Source organism: Hoplias malabaricus, chromosome 10 (assembly GCF_029633855.1).
Source record: "Hoplias malabaricus isolate fHopMal1 chromosome 10, fHopMal1.hap1, whole genome shotgun sequence".
Taxonomy (NCBI): domain Eukaryota; kingdom Metazoa; phylum Chordata; class Actinopteri; order Characiformes; family Erythrinidae; genus Hoplias; species Hoplias malabaricus.
The window spans coordinates 38,726,073-38,748,282 of NC_089809.1; the positions used below are offsets into that span (position 1 = coordinate 38,726,073).

The 22,210-nt window shown below is 45.3% G+C and overlaps 1 protein-coding gene across 1 annotated transcript in view; it reads left to right on the plus strand.

Moving 5' to 3' along the window:
• Window positions 1-6,746: 6,746 nt before the first annotated feature.
• The window catches only part of LOC136708360 (corticotropin-releasing factor receptor 1-like), a 30,782-nt gene continuing 15,318 nt past the window's right edge, over window positions 6,747-22,210 (plus strand). Inside the window, exons 1-6 of the mRNA XM_066682868.1 lie at window positions 6,747-7,103; window positions 13,377-13,467; window positions 15,226-15,270; window positions 15,432-15,551; window positions 21,022-21,107; window positions 21,195-21,301. Of these exons, the coding sequence (XP_066538965.1) occupies window positions 7,083-7,103; window positions 13,377-13,467; window positions 15,226-15,270; window positions 15,432-15,551; window positions 21,022-21,107; window positions 21,195-21,301 (470 nt within the window). The 5' untranslated portion in view covers window positions 6,747-7,082. The remainder of the gene's footprint in view (window positions 7,104-13,376; window positions 13,468-15,225; window positions 15,271-15,431; window positions 15,552-21,021; window positions 21,108-21,194; window positions 21,302-22,210) is intronic.

Here is a 22,210-nt window from a genome sequence, read left to right on the forward strand (position 1 = left end):
TTCTTTTCCCACCCGTTTTCCGGCAAGAACAACTCGACACAGAGCTGTGCACTCAAATGTGCGCACCACTAGGTGGCGTTTCACAAAGCAGTTAGCCATTAGATCCTTTGAGCCTGCTGTGTGCCTCCATCATTGGACAGGGAAAGATCACGTGCTTTTGAGATTATTTCTTATTTCACTGAGAACACTTTAATTCAACTTTTTGGGAGAAAACCGTCACAAACTGTGGCCAATTAACGGACACATATCAGCCATAACATTAAAACCACCTCCTCTGAATCTCGTGTAAAATATCCAGGTTTATTTTAGGTGTTTACTGTATATCTCTGCACTTTATACATCATCATATTTTCATATATTTATTCAGAATCTTGTCTTTGCTCAAGTGCTGCTTAACTTCCTGTTTGGAGGACCACTGTTGACCCACTGAGGGCAAAGTTGGAGGTCCACTAGTGTTTTACACAGTGTTTTCTGGGCGGACCACTGCTGATTAAACAGAAGTTTAGACAAAATGCCACATTTTAACATTTTTCCATTCACAGTCCAATTTACATTTTTCTCCTTCATTAGATTCTTTTTGTTATTGTTTATAAATAAGATTAGTAAATAACTTTAATCAGCACAGTGTCGACATTTTTATCATTTAATCATTTTATATCAGTCTTATACTCATTATTATATCTCTCAGAGTTGTTGGTAATATTTGTATCAGTGTGTTTTCCAGAATAAAAGTCTCTGTGAATGTAAAATCTGTTTGAGGAGATTATAAATGAGTTATATACTGTACAGGACAGTAATCTGAGTGGTCCGATGGCGGACCAGCAGTGGTCTACAGTCAGTGGTGTGACAGCCGTTTTATGACAGTGGACATATCTATCTATCTATCTATCTATCTATCTATCTATCTACCTACCTTCCTATCTATCTATCTATCTATCTATCTATCTATCTATCTATCTATCTATCTATCTATCTATCTATCTATCTATCTATCTATCTATCTATCTATCTACCTTCCTATCTATCTATCTATCTATCTATCTACCTACCTTCCTATCTATCTATCTATCTATCTATCTATCTATCTATCTATCTATCTATCTATCTATCTACCTTCCTATCTATCTATCTATCTATCTATCTATCTATCTATCTATCTATCTATCTATCTATCTATCTATCTATCTATCTACAGGTGCTCCAAAATTGCAGACTGTAGTTCTTCTGTTGCTCTGCATACTCTGGCAGAGATTCAGCACTGCTGGCCCACTCCCGGTGCTAAACACTGCACGTGAAGCAAACGCCCAAACAGTGTCCTCTTGTGACCCGTGGCCCTGATGCACTAATTAGGGTTCCACTAATTAAAAATGTCTGTTTGGCCGTACTAAAGTAAACAAATCTGTCCCACTGCAGCTGTGCCTGCCATGGAATCCAGATGTGATCCAGAAGTGACCCAAAAAGTGACCTCTGGTGACATGTGACCCTGGGCTATGGTATTTCTGTGGTCCTCATGAGGTGAGCTGGAGTAGTCCACCCAAGTGGCGGATAAAGGGGGTGATGTGGGGGCCAGAGGCATTCTGTTATCTGGGTTAAACTAAACTGGGTTAAATTTCCTGTTATAATATTTTGTAAGATTTTCCACTTCAAACTTTTTTTCTGGTGATTTCACACACGTAATTTCAGGATTGGACACGTCATGTGAGGTCACTTAAAAACTAACAACATCCAAATATTTCCGACCTGGGAGAAGAAGTCCTATATCCCCGCCCCCTGCGCTGTGATTAGTTCACAGCGCCACATTCTCTTTACTACGATTGGTCCATGGAGCGTTGGATACATCTAACCAATCATAACCCAGGGTGAACGACAGAATCAGCCAATCGTAGCCTAGAAGGCGGGTTTGGTCTGAATGCGGGTGGGATTAAAACACGGCTGCCTCACGCCGTTATTTCATTGTTCAGGAGAGCGGAAAGTCCCGAGAGCTACCTCTAGTGGCGAGGAAAGGAAACTGATGATGAATTTTTGGGAGTGCTTTCGTTTGGCGCAGTGCTGAGTGACCGGGGTGGAGACGCTAGAGGGCGCCATTTCACAGCACATTTATTGGTCCAGCTCCATCTTCTGCGATGGAACGGATAGTAATTAGATGAATAATTAAGTTTCGAAGAAACAAGACTAGATTTATACAGAGACAAATTTAGAATACAAAAAACAGTTGTCAGATGAACTGTGTCGGGACATCCACAGAGCAGGTGTGATGTGGTGGTGGGTCATTCTCAGTGCTGCAGTGACACTGACGTGGTGGTGGTGTGTTAGTGTGTGTTTTAATAACTTTGGCTAAAATTGAACTGCTATTTAAAGTGTGTAGTTGAATTATTGTTCTATTAGCTTTATATTAGTGGCATATTAGTGATGACAAAAAGACAACAATATCATTTATTGCAGTAATGTCTGGTACAATATATCGACAACAACTGAGACCTAGATGTACCATTAACTTTACATAGGTGCTTGCTAGCTTAAAGGTGACGTTCAGGATTTTAAAAATATTTTGAATAAAATTCAGAGAATATTTCCTCAGCTCTCCCGTCGGTTTGAGCTGGAAACCAGTCTAATGTGTTTACGAAGCCCCAGCGTTTGTAAACGAGTATAAAAACCAAAGTGTCTTGGTCTGGTATGCTAGGCTTTCTCTCTCTCTCTCTCTCTCTCTCTCTCTCTCTCTCTCTGCTCATAGCAGACAACTGAGAGACTCAAAACATTGAAAATCACAAACCGAGATAAGGATGTAACACTAATTTATTTTTGCGGTAAACAGAACTGACTCTAAACTCAGGAGAGCGCTAACTGCATGAAAGTAAACACGGACCGAAAGTGCTACAAAACTAAACAACTCGAGTTACACATGAGTTTCTGTGGGAATTCAAACAGTGAATAAACACTTACAGAAAATTTACACTTCAGACACCTACAAATAACAGTGGTTTTCTTCTTCACAAACACACAGTTCCACATTAAAAAATGCAGAGCTTCTGAACATAAACGAAGCAGAAAGAACACAATCATAGACCTCCTTTAACCCCATCTTTTACACAAACGTAAGGCATGTCTTGGTGGACAAAGAAGGTACATTGTGAGTGTGTAAAAAGGTTTTTGTCTCCAGAATGTGATACAGGGTCAAAAATTGAGAGTCAAAAGTTGCAGAAGACACTTTTATTTCTTTGAAATGCTGCATGACCACCTTCCCATTGGAAAAACTTGCCCTTGATCCAATATGGTGGCTTTCAAGATGACAGCCATGTTCCTGACACCACCTAAAAGACAGCCCCCTCACCCACTACTCGCTGGAGTATTTAGATTATAGGGGACTTTTGACTCACCCTCTATTTCTGGCACACACACACACACACACACACACACACACATATTACAGAACTGGGACAGACAGTCATCAGCCTTCAGGGCAGTGTTGATTAAGCCTCTTTTTCCTTTAATTAAAGGGTGTTTGTTAATTAAAGGCAGGACTAATGCTTTTATTTATCAAACTCAAGAAGAGTGAGATTATAGAAGAACAACAGAATTATTTAGTTCAGCTACTTTAATGTGTACCCAGTGTGAACAAAGACATTCACCTGTCCACACACAGCTAGTCCAGTCTTTGTGGAAAAACACTGGATCATTCTGGAGCAGCTGCACATGAGCTTTAAATCACCACGTCCAGTTTCAGGTGTGCAGTGACACCGACGTGGTGGTGGTGGTGGTGTGTGTGTTAGTGTGTGTTGCTTAGATGCTGATAAGTGAGTGCATTTATGCTGCTATGGTGGGTTTAAGTGGTTGCTATGGCAGTTGCTAAGGTAATTTAAAAAATGTCAAAACACAAAAATTGTTGGCTATTTTCAGGGGGTAATAATGATCTATTGCTCCTTTATGTTTTCACAAAAAATGAAAATACTCGGGGGGAAAAAACACAGAAATATGTGTGTATCAATCAATCAATCAATCAGAAATAGAAATTAATTTACACTTTCCATGCAATTTTTACAACTGAAATTGACACAAAGCAGCTTTAAAGCATTAGTATCAGAACAGATAACAGTTTGAATTAGAAAGCTCTGTGCGATCAAGCCCCAGGCGACAGTGGCAAGGACTGTGTACACGATAAACCCATCGCGTCTACATAACAAAACCCTCAGGAGGAGGGCAGGACTATGCACACAAATGAAGTCTTGGAGGTTACGTCCCAAATATCTGTCCTATATACACACACACACACTTGAGCCTGGTGTGTTTTGACACTGGAAGCTGAGGTGGTTTGACTGATGCAGCTGAACTGGTTGCTCTGTTTATCTCTCTACCCATAAACACCCCTTTGTGGAAGAAAATTGACCATACTCTATAACAAACATGGCCTAGTTCAACTGCTAGCGACTATGTGTGTGTGTGTGTGTGTGTGTGTGTGTGAACTGAGAGTATATCTACTTGTTGGGACCTTAACCCGTTTACATTTTGGGGACTTGTCGTCCACATGGGTTCCACATGATGCTCCCCACCCTGTACATCATTCTTTATTCAGGTGAAGACCTCAGGGTATATTTGAGGCTTGTCCACATGTATCAGGATATATTTAAAAACGGATGTTCTGTCTGTGTTGTGGCCTCACAACCACATGAAACCGTTTAGAGAGGTTTCTGAAAACTCAGAAAATATGGAGATTTCTGGAAATTCTGTTGTCATTGTTCTCGTGCGGCTCAAACACAACAAACGGTCACCAGCGGTCCAGACAAAGCCTAGTTAGCGAGGTGAGTAAAACGTGAAGTAGGAACTACAATGAAAGTCATTTTTTAGAACCAAAGTACCATAATAAAGGGAAATTTTTCATTTGTGTGGCACATGCAACAAGAACTCTGTTATTCATTCAGTTATTCATTCATCTACCCAAAGCATTTCACCCTTTTCAGGGCTGTGATGGGTTCAGCACCCACCTGGAATTACTGGGCGCAAGGTGGGAACCCACCCTGGACAGAGCTTCAGTCCATCACAGGGTGCTTATTTCATTCATTCGTCCATAGGGCGGCACGGTGGCTTAGTGGTTAGCACGTTCCATGTTCCCATGTTCAAACCATGTCTGCGTGGGTTTCCTCCGGGGTCTCCTCCGGTTTCCTCCCACAGTCCAAAAACAGGACAATAACTGTCCTGGTGTGTGAGTGAATGAATGTGTATGTGAATGAATGTCTGTTTGTGTGAGTGAATGTGTGTGTACTCAGATATGGATTGGCGCTGTGTCCTGGGTGAAATCCTAGTGCCCGATGCAGTCCTCCAGGTGGATGGTCGTTCCTGGTCGAAAGTACACTGTGTGCGCGTTTGGCTGCCTCTTCTCACCAGTGTGTGTGTGTATTGAGTGTTCTGAGCAGTGTGGATTGTAAAGCGTCCTTGGGTATCTAGAAAGGCGCTATATAAGTGTAAAGATAGATAGATAGATTGTCTGTAACCAGTTCAGGGTCACGGTGGGTCTGGAACCTACCTGGAATCATCAGGCGCAAGGCAGGAACACACCCTGGACGCAGACACAGGGAGAACACACCACACTCCTCACAGACAGTCACCTGGAGGAAACCCACGCAGACTCAGGGAGAATACACCACACTCCTCACAGACAGTCACCTGGAGGAAACCCACACAGACAAAGAGAGAACACAACACACTCCTCAAAGACAGTCACCCGGAGGAAACCCACGCAGACACAGAGAGAACACACCACACTCCTCACAGACAGTCACCCGGAGGAAACCCACGCAGACACAGGGAGAACACACCACACTCCTCACAGACAGTCACCCGGAGGAAACCCACGCAGACACAGGGAGAACACACCACACTCCTCACAGACAGTCACCCGGAGGAAACCCACGCAGACACAGGGAAAACACACCACACTCCTCACAGACAGTCACCCGGAGGAAACCCACGCAGACACAGGGAAAACACACCACACTCCTCACAGACAGTCACCCGGAGGAAACCCACGCAGACACAGGGAAAACACACCACACTCCTCACAGACAGTCACCCGGAGGAAACCCACGCAGACACAGGGAGAACACACCACACTCCTCACAGACAGTCACCCGGAGCAGGAATTGAACCCACAACCTCAAGGACCCTGGAGCTGTGACAGAGACACTACCTGCTGCTCCACTGAAAAACAAAAATATATTATTATTGTTATTATCAGTGGTGTTGTTGTTTCCATGGGGAGCAAAGGGATAGCCCTGCCGTTTTAATCATTGCTCATAGGGTGCACTTTAATGACTCAGGAGACATATCAGTGACTTTCGTAAAATTGCTTAGGAGAGAAAGAAAGAGACAAAAATGAGATGAGAGAGAGAGAGAGAGAGAGAGAGAGAGAGAGAGAGAGAGAGAGAGAGTTTAGTTCATCTGGCAAAACTGAGCAGTTTGTGGATTTACTGAGATCTCACATAGTGTTCCTTTAAGAAGATCTACTTTTTGATTCTTCTGAACCCATACTCTAGCCCACGCGTTTTGAGGAAAAGCCTTGTGAGCCTATTCGCGGACTAATTGTGAGCATGGAATATCGTCCAATCGCTGCGTGGGGCTAGAGTTTCTAACGGCCAATCATAGACGCGTAGGGGCGGGATTAGCCGGAATATGGGTGGGTTTTAAAAAACGTTTGCTACGTGCGTTCCCGTTGGAAGAGCAGCTGGGGGTCGGTCCCAGCTCCGGGTCCAGAGGAGACCAAGAGTGGCTGCGGTTATCAGCTCAGTGGGAGAGGAGGAGGAGGAGCAGGAGTTGTAGATGTTACAGCTCCAAAGACCAGGACCAGGAGCACTTCTGGGGGAGTTTGGACTGTTTCCCTCGGTCTCTGAGGTTCACCTGCGTTGGAGTTTGCTGTAAAACAACAGAAGAGTTTCTGTAAGAGATCATGGAAGCACGTCTACCTTTGGGAACGCTGAAGTTTCCCTTTAGATTAATTAAATCTGCATTAATGGAGTCTCCTCTCCTTCTCCAAACTGAATTAGACAGAACCTGAACTGATGGATGAGTCTGAGTTCTGAGGAAGGAGCAAGAAAATGTGTCTCTGCTTGTTAAAGGTGGGTAATGGCATTTAATTACAAAACTGTAGAGGTTGTAATGTTCTGGGCAGAGCATCTCCAAAGCTGCAGGTGTTTGGAGATGTTCCTGGTGTGCAGTGGTTAGTACCTGCCAAAAGTGGTTCAGGAAACGACAGCTATCAGTGATCGGGTCATGGGTAGAGGGGAAGCAGAGGGAGTGAAGGGGTCAGCATGGGCACGGAGCTCAAGGTGTGATGACCTGTGAGTTCTGACGCCTTTCTATCAGAGCAGCGTTAACTCTATCAGCGGTGTGAGGTACAGAAGCTCCTCTGTGGGGTCATAGCTGACAGACTCACCTTCTCTCCCCTCATGCATTAAGGGTGATATGATACATGTATTTATTGCTATGACAATATTTCCATGTGTAAAACAGAAGGCTGTAATGTGCAAAGTAAACAGCCCTCTGGCCATGTCCAACAACCTCAAATATTTAAAGAACCAAGGCAGACACGGTATCCATCAAAGGAAAGTCATCCATTAAGTCGGCAAGCATCTAATTCAACACATTATTCTTTAATGGCATTTTTCCAGTGTGTGCTCCCTACTTTGGTTCTGGAAGCGGGTTCTTGTTTAGTGGCTGTTCTCTCGTGGTTCAGAGCGAGATGAGTAGGGACTAAACCGTGGCGTGTAAACCTTGCAGAGCGCTGATCGTCCAGAGAGAGTCGTCACTCTACGCCACGCAACGCAGACGACCAGCACCAACTCTCCATCTGTAAAATCTCCAGCTGCAGCAGAGATCACGTTTGTTTTTATCCGACTCACGACGGCAGCTCGTAAAATGACGCCGTGGTCTTTTGAAGAGGTTCAAACGCTCCTTGGATCGGTGGCCGACGAAAGAATCCAGCGAGAGCTGGACGCTGCAACAAGGAAGGAACAAACTCTACTGATCTGTCTGAACTGATGACGGAGCTGTGTTCAGTCCCAAACAACAACAACACGCCAATAAACCATGAGTAAACACCGCTTAACGTTGTGGTTTCCAAAGCCCACTGTTCCTGTTAGACACAGGGGTTTAAGACAACATTTGATACATTTCGGGGGCAAGCTTTATAGTGGATATCATACACTATGTACTATATAGGTACCATACAGTGGTAAAGCGCTATGTATAGTGCATTAATATAGTGAATTTAATTCAGACACTACTTTATGTGGGTTTTTACACGTCAAAGCAGTGTAGTGTGGGTACATAAAGCACTGATTCAGACACAGCGCAGGTTCCTTCAGAGTTGCCTAAAATTGCTCTCCTGAGTGATGCTGCGGTCTAAACTTAAAGTGATGCCTCAGCTGTTCAAGGCAGGAGTCCTAGAGAGCACAGTTAGCTTTGCCGTCTGTGTGGGTGGGATGGCCTCTTCACTCCCCCACATCTATCTGCTATTGGTGCTAGCTAGCACTGGGCATCTGTCGGCTGATGTGAAAGATCTGGGCAGTTTCTCCAGTACATTTTTCTCAGTATGTTCAGCTGTTCACTGGTGGTGTGTTTGCTGTAACGCAAAAGAAGCAGTGGGTTGGCCTTATGTCTCAGGGGAAGTACGTGTTCATTTCCTGCTTCCCGAGGCCGGGGGCAGGGTGTGTGTTGGGTGGCAGGATTAGACGACTAATATTTGGGGATGATATTCTGCAAAATTATTCACACACACACACCCACACACACATATATTACAGCTCCAGGGTCCTGTGGGATGTGTGTTTAAGTCCTGCTCCGGGTGACTGTCTGTGAGGTGTGTCTGGTGTGTTCTCCCTGTGTCTGTATGGGTTTCCTCTGGGTGACTGTCTGTGAGGAGTGTAGTGTGTTCTCTCTGTGTCTGCATGGGTTTCCTCCGGGTGACTGTCTGTGAGGAGTGTGGTGTGTTCTCTCTGTGTCTGCATGGGTTTCCTCCGGGTGACTGTCTGTGAGGATTGTAGTGTGTTCTCTCTGTGTCTGCGTGGGTTTCCTCCGGGTGGATTTCTCCGGGAGAAAATTTATATCGCAATATATTTCTTAAGTTTGGTCGATACAATATAATTCAGATATTGATGTGACCAAAAAAAAGCCAGAGAAAAAACTATATATGTACACTTTTTTTCACTCATTCACTCACACACATGCAGACATTCATTCACATACACACTCACTCACTCATATCAGGACAGTTAAAGTTAGGAGTAGCCAATTCACCTAACCTCCATGTGTGTGAACTGTGAGAGGAAACCGGAGCCCCCAGAGGAAACCCACGCAGACACAGGGAGAACATGGAAACTCCACCCAGATAAGACTTGAACCCAAGAGACAAAAGTGCTCACCACCAAGGCACCGTGCCGCACAAATGATGCTATAACATCCAGCACATTTAAATCACATGTTAAGATGTAATGCAAGTCTTTGAGATTGGTCTGAAAGGGTTAATTGTATATAGACGGATGTCTGGTGGTGGTGAAAGAACTGGGGATCATGGGCCTGCGATATAAACATTTCATTTATTCTTCCAAACACCACTGACACTACACACACCTTGAGTGTTAAATGTGATGTTGATCAGGGTTCATCTGCATCCTGCATGTACTTCTCTCAGTGTATTGTAAGCAAACATCTTGTGTCAGGAATCAGGAAGGGTGTTCTTAACCATTTCATGCAGGCATTAATTACGTCAGACATCTGGCTCCTGAATGGTGTTGTTTACGTCCTGACCATTTATTTACGTAGGAACTGTAAGAAATCTTTAGTATTTCTCTTTAAAATTAAATCTCAGATTCACCCCCTTATATATCCTTTATGGGCTTATTTTACCTCTTCCCTGATTGGTTCAAATAACAATGAAACCATCTGTTTGTTTGTTCGTTCATTCATTCGTTCATTTGTCTGTCCGTCCGTCTGTCTTCTCTAAACTCTTATATATGTTTAGACTCATTGTGGATCTGGAGCTTACCCAGAGCCTTTAGGCCCATCGCATGGCATCACACACTCACCCTGTCACTCACACACTAACCATGTCACTCACACCTGTGGACAATTTCACACACTCAACCAGTCACTCACGCTCACACTTATGGACTGTTTCACACACTCACCCAGTCATTCACACACTCACGCCTGTGGACAGTTTCACACACTCACCAAGTCACTCACACACTCACACCTGTGGACCGTTTCCCACACTCACCCAGTCACTCACGCTCACACTTATGGACTGTTTCACACACTCACCCAGTCATTCACACACTCACGCCTGTGGACAGTTTCACACACTCACCAAGTCACTCACACACTCACACCTGTGGACCGTTTCCCACACTCACCCAGTCATTCACACACTCATGCCTGTGGACCGTTTCACACACTCACCCAGTCATTCACACACTCACGCCTGTGGACCATTTCACACACTCACCAAGTCACTCACACACTCACGCCTGTGGACCATTTCACACACTCACCAAGTCACTCACACACTCACGCCTGTGGACAGTTTCACACCCTCACCCAGTCACTCATACTCTCACAACTGTGGACCGTTTCACATACTCACTCAGTCACTCTCACAGCTTTGGGCAGTGTCACACACTCAGAATTTCACCATTGTGGACAATGTCACACAGTTACTCCACCTAACAATGTGTGTGTTTGGACTGTTGGAGGAAAGATAAGCACCTGGAGGAAACCCACACAGACACAGGGAGAGCACCTTCAGCTCACTGAATATGAATTAATAAATGTGTGTTGACGCTGTGTGGATTCCTAATATTTAATAATGAACTGAATGGGGTGTTTCTATTAAACATTCAGGTCTCGATAAAATACAGTCTGAGATTAGTCAAAGAGACAGTGTCAGAGATCAATAATCAGTGCTTAGCTGTCGTCCAGCTGTGTACCTCTTTACCCTACAGTGGATTTAATTTGGGACTAAAAGTGCATGAGAAGAACACACCCTAAAACTTAACAGACTGCCATTTCGGTCCTGTCTTTTGTCTTAAACTTTAGGGGAAATTAGGAGCTCATTTTAAGACTTGACTTCACCTTGTGGGTCTCAGTAATTGCAGATTAGCTGGATGGGAATAATAGGGTTGTCCAGAGAACTAATGGCACAATTCCAGTGACGAGACTCAGAACCAGCTGCATCTAGGTGTTGTTTTCTATGGAGAGAGATTACTGTGTAAATTATATTCCACCAATTAGACACAAATAACAAATATGTTTCACTATTCACAAATAGATATTTCCCTATCACACCTACGGACACTTTTGAGTCTCCAATCCACCTATCGACGTGTGTTTTTGGAGCGTAGGAGGAAACCAGAGCACCCGGAGGAAACCCACGCAGACACAGAGAGAACACACCACACTCCTCACAGACAGTCAGATGGAGGAAACCCACACAGACACAGGGAGAACACACCACACTCCTCACAGACAGTCACCCAGAGGAAACCCACACAGACACAGAGAGAACACACCACACTCCTCACAGACAGTCACCCGGAGGAAACCCACGCAGACACAGGGAGAACACACCACACTCCTCACAGACATTCACCCGGAGGAAACCCACACAGACACAGAGAGAACACACCACACTCCTCACAGACAGTCACCCGGAGGAAACCCACGCAGACACAGGGAGAACACACCACACTCCTCACAGACATTCACCCGGAGGAAACCCATGCAGACACAGGGAGAACACACCACACTCCTCACAGACAGTCACCCGAAGGAAACCCACGCAGACACACGGAGAACACACCACACTCCTCACAGACAGTCACCCGGAGGAAACCCACGCAGACACAGGGAGAACACACCACACTCCTCACAGACAGTCACCTGGAGGAAACCCACACAGACACAGGGAGAACACACCACACTCCTCACAAACAGTCATCCAGAGGAAACACACACAGACACAGAGAGAACACACCACACTCCTCACAGACAGTCACCCGGAGGAAACCCATGCAGACACAGGGAGAACACACCACACTCCTCACAGACAGTCACCCGGAGGAAACCCACGCAGACACACGGAGAACACACCACACTCCTCACAGACAGTCACCCGGAGGAAACCCACGCAGACACAGGGAGAACACACCACACTCCTCACAGACAGTCACCTGGAGGAAACCCACACAGACACAGGGAGAACACACCACACTCCTCACAAACAGTCATCCAGAGGAAACCCATGCAGACACAGGGAGAACACACCACACTCCTCACAGACAGTCACCTGGAGGAAACCCACACAGACACAGAGAGAACACACCACACTCCTCACAGACAGTCACCCGGAGGAAACCCATGCAGACACAGGGAGAACACACCACACTCCTCACAGACAGTCACCCAGAGGAAACCCACACAGACACAGAGAGAACACACCACACTCCTCACAGACAGTCATTCGGAGCGTCAATCAAACTCACAACCTCAAGGTCCCTGGAGCTGTGATAGAGACACTACCTGCTGCTCCACCATGCTGCCCTTAATATTTAAATTTTATTATTAAATCTGGATTTGTTAATAATAATAAGTCTATTGAGTCTTAGTTGGATTGCAGGGCAAAGCCAGAAACCACTGTGGAATGTGCCACACCTTGAGCCTTCATTGCATTAGAAACCATCATGCTACTGTGAGGAATGTAGCTTGGGCTCAGGGGTATGTCAGAAAACCACTGTCACTTAACACAGTCCGCTGCTGCATCAGTAAATGCAACCTGACCCTCTCTTACCCACGTATTCAGACACAGCTAAAAACACTGCAGGCTTCTCCAAGCTCATCTCAGACGGTCTGAAAGAAACCTGGGGTCAGATGAATCCACTTTTTAGTTGTTTTTGGGAAAAACTGACAGGGACAGTCTCACCATTGTTTAAATTACAGAGTCAAATTACAAGCGATTCTGTCGCTGGCATCACAGCAGAAAACAGAGTCAGGTTTTGTGCTGAATGAACTGGTTACTCTCATTTCCACAGATAAACTCAAACGTCTAAAAACAGTTATATATATATATATATGTAATGTGCTACTGCTTAAATTATACATTTTTGTGCCTTAGATTACAGCTTCAAAATCATTGTGATGCTCCACTGAGCTGTTATAGGGAGAATAGAGCCTCTATGGTTGTTAATTTGAGCTCAGCACTTCAGAAGCTGCACTATTTACATTATTATTATTATTATTATTATTAATAATAATAATAATAATTTCCCTTTGTTTCTCTCTCTCTCTCTCTCTCTCTCTCTCTCTCTCTCTCTCTCTCTCTCTCTCATCCTCAGGTACTGCCTGTTTTGTGGTTCTTGGTCATGAGTGTGTCAGCGGATCTCACCTGTGATGCAGTGCTCATGCTGGCTACTGGAAACCGTACATGTATGTCAAAGCCTTTGTGTGTGTGTGTGTGTGTGTGTGTGTGTGTGTTGTGGTGGGGGGGGGGGGGGGGGGCTGCTGGCTCAGCATCCTTACACATCACACAGGCATTTCTGCTGATTCACTGGAGATGATGCCCCAAAACCCTCTGAGGTTTGTCAGTCATTGTCAGTTCTTGCTGGAGAAGCAAAAGTCCATCTGGGGCTATGACCTGACTCTGAGTGAGACACACTCACACATCTCAGGGGGGATAATCTTGCCAAGTGTACGTACTGTAAATACACAGATATTTCAGAAATGTACAAAGGAGTTTACCTGGAACATTCGCCCGGCAATTCTAAAGTCTCTTTGCTTGACGTCAGACGCAGAGCAGAATCAGAGCGGCTCGTTTTATCCTGTGTTTTCTGACTCAGGCAGCGCACAGAAAACTGACTGGGGGCTGTCTTGTTTCACAGTGTGTGAGTTGATGGCCTCCAGATTCACACATTAATGTGAACATGCCCTGAATGAGGGATCTCTACATAAAATGTCCCCTTTAATCCACAGAGTGAGGAATAAACGGGAACCACACCGAACTGAAAAGGCATCTGAAAAAGACAAACAGTATTTTGACGTCTCATTCTGATGCTAGGGCGGCACGGTGGCGCAGTCACACAGCTCCAGGGACCTGGAGGTTGTGGGTTCGATTCCCGCTCCGGGTGACTGTCTGTGAGGAGTGTGGTATGTTCTCCCTGTGTCTGCGTGGGTTTCCTCTGGGTGACTGTCTATGAGGAGTGTGGTATGTTCTCCCTGTGTCTGCGTGGGTTTCCTTCGGGTGACTGTCTGTGAGGAGTGTGGTGTGTTCTCCCTGTGTCTGCGTGGGTTTCCTCCGGGTGGCTGTCTGTGAGGAGTGTGGTGTGTTCTCCCTGTGTCTGCGTGGGTTTCCTCCGGGTGACTGTCTGTGAGGAGTGTGGTGTGTTCTCCCTGTGTCTGCGTGGGTTTCCTCCGGGTGACTGTCTGTGAGGAGTGTGGTGTGTTCTCCCTGTGTCTGCATGGGTTTCCTCTGGGTGACTGTCTGTGAGGAGTGTAGTGTGTTCTCTCTGTGTCTGCGTGGGTTTCCTCCGGGTGACTGTCTGTGAGGAGTGTAGTGTGTTCTCTCTGTGTCTGCGTGGGTTTCCTCCGGATGACTGTCTGTCAGGAGTGTGGTGTGTTCTCTCTGTGTCTGCGTGGGATTCCTCCAGGTGACTGTCTGTGAGAAGTGTGGTGTGTTCTCCCTGTGTCTGCGTGGGTTTCCTCCGGGTGACTGTCTGTGAGGAGTGTGGTGTGTTCTTTCTGTGTCTGCGTGGGTTTCCTCCGGGTGTCTGTCTGTGAGGAGTGTGGTGTGTTCTTCCTGTGTCTGTGTGGGTTTCCTCCGGGTGACTGTCTGTGAGGAGTGTGGTGTGTTCTCCCTGTGTCTGCATGGGTTTCCTCCGGGTGCTCCGGTTTCCTCCCACACTCCAAAAACAGACGTTGGTAGGTGGATTGGCGACTCAAAAAGTGTTCGTAGGTGTAAATGTGTGAGTGTGTGTTGCCCTGTGAAGGACTGGCACCCCCTCCAGGGTGTGTTCCCGCCTTGCGCCCAATGATTCCAGGTAGGCTCTGGACCCACCGTGACCCTGAACTGGATAAGGGTTACAGACAATGAATGAATGAATTAATTCTAATGCCAGTTATTTTATAGCAAGTCCCTAACCGTGTTTTCCTTCTTGCCTCCACACTGCTGTTGTCTCTGGGCGTCTGCAGTGAACTCTGTAGACCTGTCTAATCAGTCAGACAGCAATAGCTCGGGTGAGTGCCATGGTCAAACTTTATGGCCGTTCTTTCCTTCCATCTGTTTCCTTCCAGGATGACATATGCATAATCCCTTAATGCTCTGTTTGTGTGTGTGTGCGTGCACATTTCTGTTTGTGTGTGTGTGTGTGTGTGTGTGTGTGTGTGTGTGTTTTCAGGTATATTTTGCAGAACATCTGTTGATGGCATTGGTACCTGCTGGCCTCGCAGCGTGGCAGGAGAAATGGTGTCACGTCCCTGTCCTGAACTCCTCTACGGAGTGCGATACAACACAACAAGTACAACATCTGCTCCCCTATTAGACAGTGTCAAACATTACAAATTTTGTGAGATTTTAACTTTCATTTAAAGCAAGAAGACCCTTTATAAATCTTTTATTCACTAACGCTTTATTGTTGTTCTAATTAATCCATCAACATTACATCCCTGAATGTGTCTGTTCATCTTGCTTAGAAACCATTACAGTGCATCTAACAAAAAAATGTTTTTATAGCAACTTTTTTAAACCCTGTGTCCACTCTCTGTCCACTCTGTGAGACACTCCTCCCTCGTTGGTCCACCTTGTAGATGTAGAGTCAGAGACAGTAGCTCATCTGTCGCTGCACAGTGTGTGTCGGTCGTCCTCTAGTCTTTCATCAGTGACACAGGACGCTGTCGGCTGGATGTTTTTGGTCGGTGGATTGTTCTCGGTCCAGACACTGAGGGGTTTAAAAACTCCAGCAGCACTGCTGTGTCTGATCCACTCTACACCAGCACAACACACACTAACACACCACCACCACGTCAGTGTCACTGCAGCGCTGAGAATGATCCACCACCACATCACACCTGTTCTGTGGGGGTCCTGAGCGCTGAAGAACAGGGGGAAATGTGGCTAAAGGTATACAGAGGATAAACACATCAAGCTTTCACATTTTCACCTGCGATGGAAGAAGCAATGTCATGTCACATATCTCAGCTTTAAACTTCAGTGGGTGAAGTTTATTCAGAGTTTGTTATGGTACTTTAGGATAAGGGTGTAGCTAAGCCAACAGCCTCCAGTAATTTACAGACATGCTGTGTCAAGTGTAAATATTTACTAAGGATAAATTCTAGCATGCAGACTTTGGAATACTATAGAAATATCTGCTGGAAGCTTCAAATCTGTATTTAATCAAGTGAGCAATTTTTAAATTACACATTCACCTCCCTTAGCAAATCCCAATTACCAGGCAACATTGTCTTAGTGGAGCACACCTCTACTGCTGTAGGGGCTTTTCCAATGCACGATACCTACTTGGCTTGGCTGTGCTCAGCGTTTCTACTTCTCCATCAGGTGAATCAGGTCCTGGTTCTGGAAGCGGGTTCTTGTTTAGTGGCTGTTCTCTCGTGGTTCAGAGCGAGTCGAGTAGGGACTAAACCGTGGCGTGTAAACCTTGCAGAGCGCTGATCGTCCAGAGAGAGTCGTCACTCTACGCCACGCAACGCAGACTCTCCATCTGTAAAATCTCCAGCTGCAGCAGAGATCACGTTTGTTTGTATCCGACTCACGACGGCAGCTCGTAAAATTACGCCGTGGTCTTTTGAAGAGGTTCAAACGCTCCTTGGATTCGTGGCCAACGAAAGAATCCAGCGAGAGCTGGACGCTGCAACAAGGAAGGAACAAACTCTACTGATCTGTCTGAACTGATGACGGAGCTGTGTTCAGTCCCAAACAACAACAACACGCCAATACACCATGAGTAAACACCGCTTAACGTTACCGCCATTGTTGTGGTTTCCAAAGCCTGCTGTTCCCATTACAGACAGTGGCTCTGGTTAAATTTCAGGGGAGAGCTGTGGTAGTGGAAAAGCAACAGGTATCAGGTCCCAAAAAGCAAGTAGAGCCGAATAGAGTAGACACCATGCAGTGGAAATGCACCAAAAATGTGCTCTAATTCCTCTTCTGTCCAGTCATGCAGCAACAAATACCAGCGCTAACTGATAACTGATATAACTGTTACTGAGATATAAAGCCCCTCAGTTACACCATCAGCAAACCTGAGCGAATGTGTGAGAGCAGTGAACGACAGCACTGACATCTTGGATTACCACAATTCCCTAAGTAGATAAATAAATAGATCTCATTTATAAGTTGTCTCCAGTTCCCTTCTCATTGAGCCTCATCTAATTTGCACTCAAGTGCCCCCAGCCACAGGAGAGTGGGTGTGAACACATGTTTCAGTCAAAACACAAGGTCCACTCATCGCCTCTTTCAGAGCTGCTGCTAATTCAACACCACTGAACAGACTAACGTGCCGGAGGAGGATGCAAACTGCCCAGGTCTGTCACATCCGCTGAAAACCACACGTGCTACACATAAAAAAGTGAGGCCAAATGTGCTCTCTGGAGTTTTATAGAGTTTTCCCATATGTACTTTGAAAAATGTCCAGAGAAACCTTTTCCAGAGTTGCCCTTTCACACATGTAGTGTACAAGCAGAGAGTTTCCATGTCAGATGCGTTCTTACAGCTGGGAATGTTCTGCGTGGTCCAGGCATGAGGCGGCGCCTGTGCAGCACATGCAGGAAATATGTCGTGAACTCACTGTGATTCTTCTGAACATTACCAGAGCTATTCATAGAGGGGACATTACCTGGACTGTGTCGTAAGGGGCTGGCAGGATAAAACTGTTACCGATGTTTGTGTTCACGCAGATCCTTCAGGTAAAGTCCAGAAATGTCCTGGGATACCGTGCAATTGTGAAAGGCAGTGTTTTCCGTGTGTTCAAAATTACAGCCGCTACGGCTTCAGAATTTAGGAAATATCATGAAATCCCAGTTAAAAATCTTCTGTAGAGGGCTTTTAATTTGAAAAGACAGATACAGAGAGAGTGGACAAGAGAGAAGAGAAAAAGATTAAAGTAGTTAATGTTCAATTTGAGAGGCTTTACAGCTAAAAAGAGCCTTTACAGTGTAACACAAAGCCTGTCTCCCACCGGACCACGGCACCTCCCTTCAACACACACAGGGGCTGTATGACACCGAGCTGTGTTCAGTCAGAGTGCCACAACGCCACACACAGCATTCTGAGAGTACTACATTACACTAAGTCATATTGAGACACAGAAAGCCACTGTAGAGCACATGTGACAGGATATTTACACAAAGGAAGGCAGTCAGTGTTTAATATACAACTGTTGAGGCTAATTTACCGCGGCTAATGTTACTGTCCTCACCCTGTACAGCTCTAATCTCTCAGCTCAAAAACAGCCCTTTGGGAAGCGGTAATAAATTGATGCTAAGAATGATAAGTGATGCTGAACACTATATTTAATTTAATTTGTGCGAGTAGATTGCAAAAATTAAAAGGCATCTGGCGTAAAACTGTGCCAAATTGATAATGTGGATTGGTTGATCCGCTGTGGTGGCCCCTGACGGGAGCAACCTGAAAAAGAAGAAGAAGAAGAAGAGTGTAAAAATGGACTTGAATCTTGTGTTTATCAGTTCTTCCTGCATTTTCAATACCACCTTTAAGGTGGGGTGTGAGTTCTGTGAAATTATCCTAGAAACACTGAAAGGGGCTTGGGACTCCTGGACTCTGATCACTGAGGCATCACCAGGTGCCAAACTTGTGACCTCCTGCTGATAGGGCTCCATTTTCCAACATTCTGTGTTTGAGTATCAAACAGTTACTGGAAAGTTATTCCAACTCTTAGGGGCTTTATATGAGAAGGTTCTTCCCCATGTAGTGGATTTAACAGTCAGGGGCAGATAATACCTTAATAATAATATTAATAATAGTCATAAAAATAATAATGGGTGGCACAGTGGCGCAGCAGGTAGTTGTCGCAGTCACACAGCTCCAGGGGCCTGGAGGTTGTGGGTTCGATTCCCGCTCCGGGTGACTGTCTGTGAGGAGTTGATGTGTTCTCCCTGTGTCTGTGTGGGTTTCCTCCAGGTGATCCGGTTTCCTCCCACAGCCCAAAAACACATGGTAGGTGGATTGGTGACTCAAAAGTGTCCGTAGGTGTGAGTGAATGTGTGTGTGTGTGTTTGTGTTGCCCTGTGAAGGACTGGCGCCCCCTCCAGGGTGTATTCCCGCCTTGCGCCCAATGATTCCAGGTAGGCTCTGGACCCACCGCGACCCTGAACTGGATAAGGGTTACAGACAATGAATGAATAATAATAAAAATACTTAGATCAACTTATATAGTGCCTTTCACAAACCCAAGGACGCTTTACAATCATTAGGGGAGAGAGAAAAAATAAATAAATGAATTTTAAAGACACAAAGAAGTGAAGAGGGAGGTTTTGAGCAGAGATTCAAAGTGAGACAGGGTTGAAAAGTTACAAAGGACAGGGGGAAATGAGTTCCAAAGTTTGGGTGAAGCGCTGCTGAAAGACCTACAACCCAGAGTAGAAAGTCTAAAAGAAGGCACAGTAAACAGCCCAGAGTCAGACGATCTAAGACACAGAGAGGGACAATGTGAAGGTATAAGATCAGAGAAATAGGTAGGAGTCAGACCACGAAGAGCCTTAAAAGTTAAAAGAAGTTTGTACCTTGTGATTTAAGTAGGCGTGACGGTTCATATTCAGACCCCCTTTAAAAGTACCATGGCGGTGAAGTACGGTGGATGCAGTGTGAGGACGCTTGTTATCGGTAGACATGGGGGCATCTTGTTGAAATTCAGTTTGCTAAGAAAATGAAGGTGTGTGGCGAAAGGCCAAAGCAAAACTGGAGGGGCTCAAGAAGCAAGAGGTGAAAAGGGTCCAGAGGCTCATATCCTGACTTCAATCCTGTTAAGAATCTATTTGAAAAGTGCATTCCATTAAATTTATCCAAGTATCATCTAAGCAACCTTCCTCAAACCTGCCAAAACAAACGGGGATGAATTCTCCCAAACATCTCACAGATCTGTTACATAAGCCAACCTTAATGCTATTGTTTTATCAAGTAGTTGAGTCAACTGACATATGTTTAATGTGCCATATCCCTCCTCCACACGGTGGAACACAGTTCTGTTTCTTAATGAAACGTCTGTGACCTGCTTTGGTCCAAACCCCACGAGCCCCACAGCAGTGTTCTCCCCCTGTGTAAACAGCCCCTGTTGAGAACGCCCGCTTTCAGCACCTGTTCCTTTAAATGATAATAAGCCGCTCGCTGTTCACCCCGACCCCGAGTGCACAGCAGTGAGGAGCGAGGAGCAGAAGCTCTGGTTTTTAGCTGTTTTCACTCGGTTCTCTTTCTTCTCCATTTTAACTCTGTTCTCTTATTTCTCCGCGCTCGTTGTGTCTGTTTTGCTGAGTTTAACCTCGTCTTTGCGCTCTCGCATAAACGCAGGTCCAGCTCTGTGATTGGACAGACTCAGACGAGGGGGCGGGGCCATTCTAAAGTCTCTGCACTTGACGTCAGAAGCGGAGTAGGATCAGAACGACTTGTTTTATCCCGTGTTTTCTGACTTAGGCAGCACACAGAAAACTGACGGCGGGGGTGGGGTTCTTGTTTCACAGTGTGTGGGTTGGTGGGCTCCGGACCCACACATAATGTAAACATGCAGTGAATGACGAATTTATTCATAATATGTCCCCTTTAAAATCTGTAGAGAAACATGAGTTCACAAAACAAATCCTGATTGGTATTTTATAAGTACGTATGATGTAATCCAGATCAAAGTGGATCATTTGCTGATGGCGTTTACACCTTGTCTTTTAGTCTGAGGTGGAACTAAGTTGGTAGGAAAATTCAATTAAAAATTTTTTAATATCTTTGTTTTTCTTTTATCTTTTTAGATAAAATCTTCAGAAAGTGTTTGGCCAATGGGACCTGGGCCTCCAAAGGCAACTACTCTCAGTGCAAAGCTATTCTCAGTGTACAGGTAAATACAGTAATGCACATAATGACTCATCTGATGAATATATTTTCCATGTTTTCACCTTCTGACAGTTCTGTGTGTTTGTTGCAGAGGAAGAGCAAGCTGCACTATCGAATAGCAGTCATCATTAACTACATGGGTCACTGTTTGTCTCTGTTTACGCTCCTCGTCGCCTTCACACTCTTCCTACGACTCCGGTAAGCTCAACTCTGCTTCTGTGACAGATTTCTAACACACACCTCAGAGCTCCTCACAGATGAAGGTCTGGGACGGCTCCTTTGAAACAAGATTTGATACAAGAAGGAAAAATAACTCATTTCTAGTTTCTGAAAACGCTTTATTAGAGGTTTGATTGTTAGCAGGAAGCCTGATGTTCTTTTCTTTTTGCTGATAAATGCTGCCCTGCTGTTTTCTGGTCTAGAAACCTCCATCTGACTCTCAGTGGCGATTTGAACGGTTAAACTAGGCCATGCTTTCCCCAGTCCTGAGAAAAACAATAACAGTTCACACTCAAACCCCTGACTACTACAGCATGCTAACTCAGTAGGGGCTTCTTCATGTGTGTGTATGGGTGTGTGTGTGTAGTTGTGTGCTCTTTTGCATCCCTAGGCGATGTACAGATCTCTGGATTCTGGGTAATATGTCGTTAAAGTTGTGTAACACGTTATAACCCATAACTCTCTGTTCTGTTTTTGTTAGATCATACATTTATAGCTGTTAAGACTTCCACTTTGCTAAAGCCTGACTGTTTACAGACCCCAGTCTCTCAGCAGCTGTCCCACTGTGTGTGTGCCAACTGAAATGATGCGGTTTATAGCTCTTTGACTTTTTATTGACCTCTGAAGCCCGTGTTGTGTCCAGGGCCGGGCCCAGGGCGAGCCCTACATTAGTGCCCTTTGTCTGCTTGCCAAGTGAACATTCTGCTTCATCCCAAATGCTGCCATTGCCTAACCCATGTATTGCCTCCGCAGACAGTGTGTAATCAGATTAAAACACTGACACACCGACAGATGAGACTGACTGATGTAGAAATGTCAGTGAAATGTCAGAAGAAGTGTTTATACACAGCTAGGTCATGGGGTCAGTGAGGGATGCTACAGAGCTTT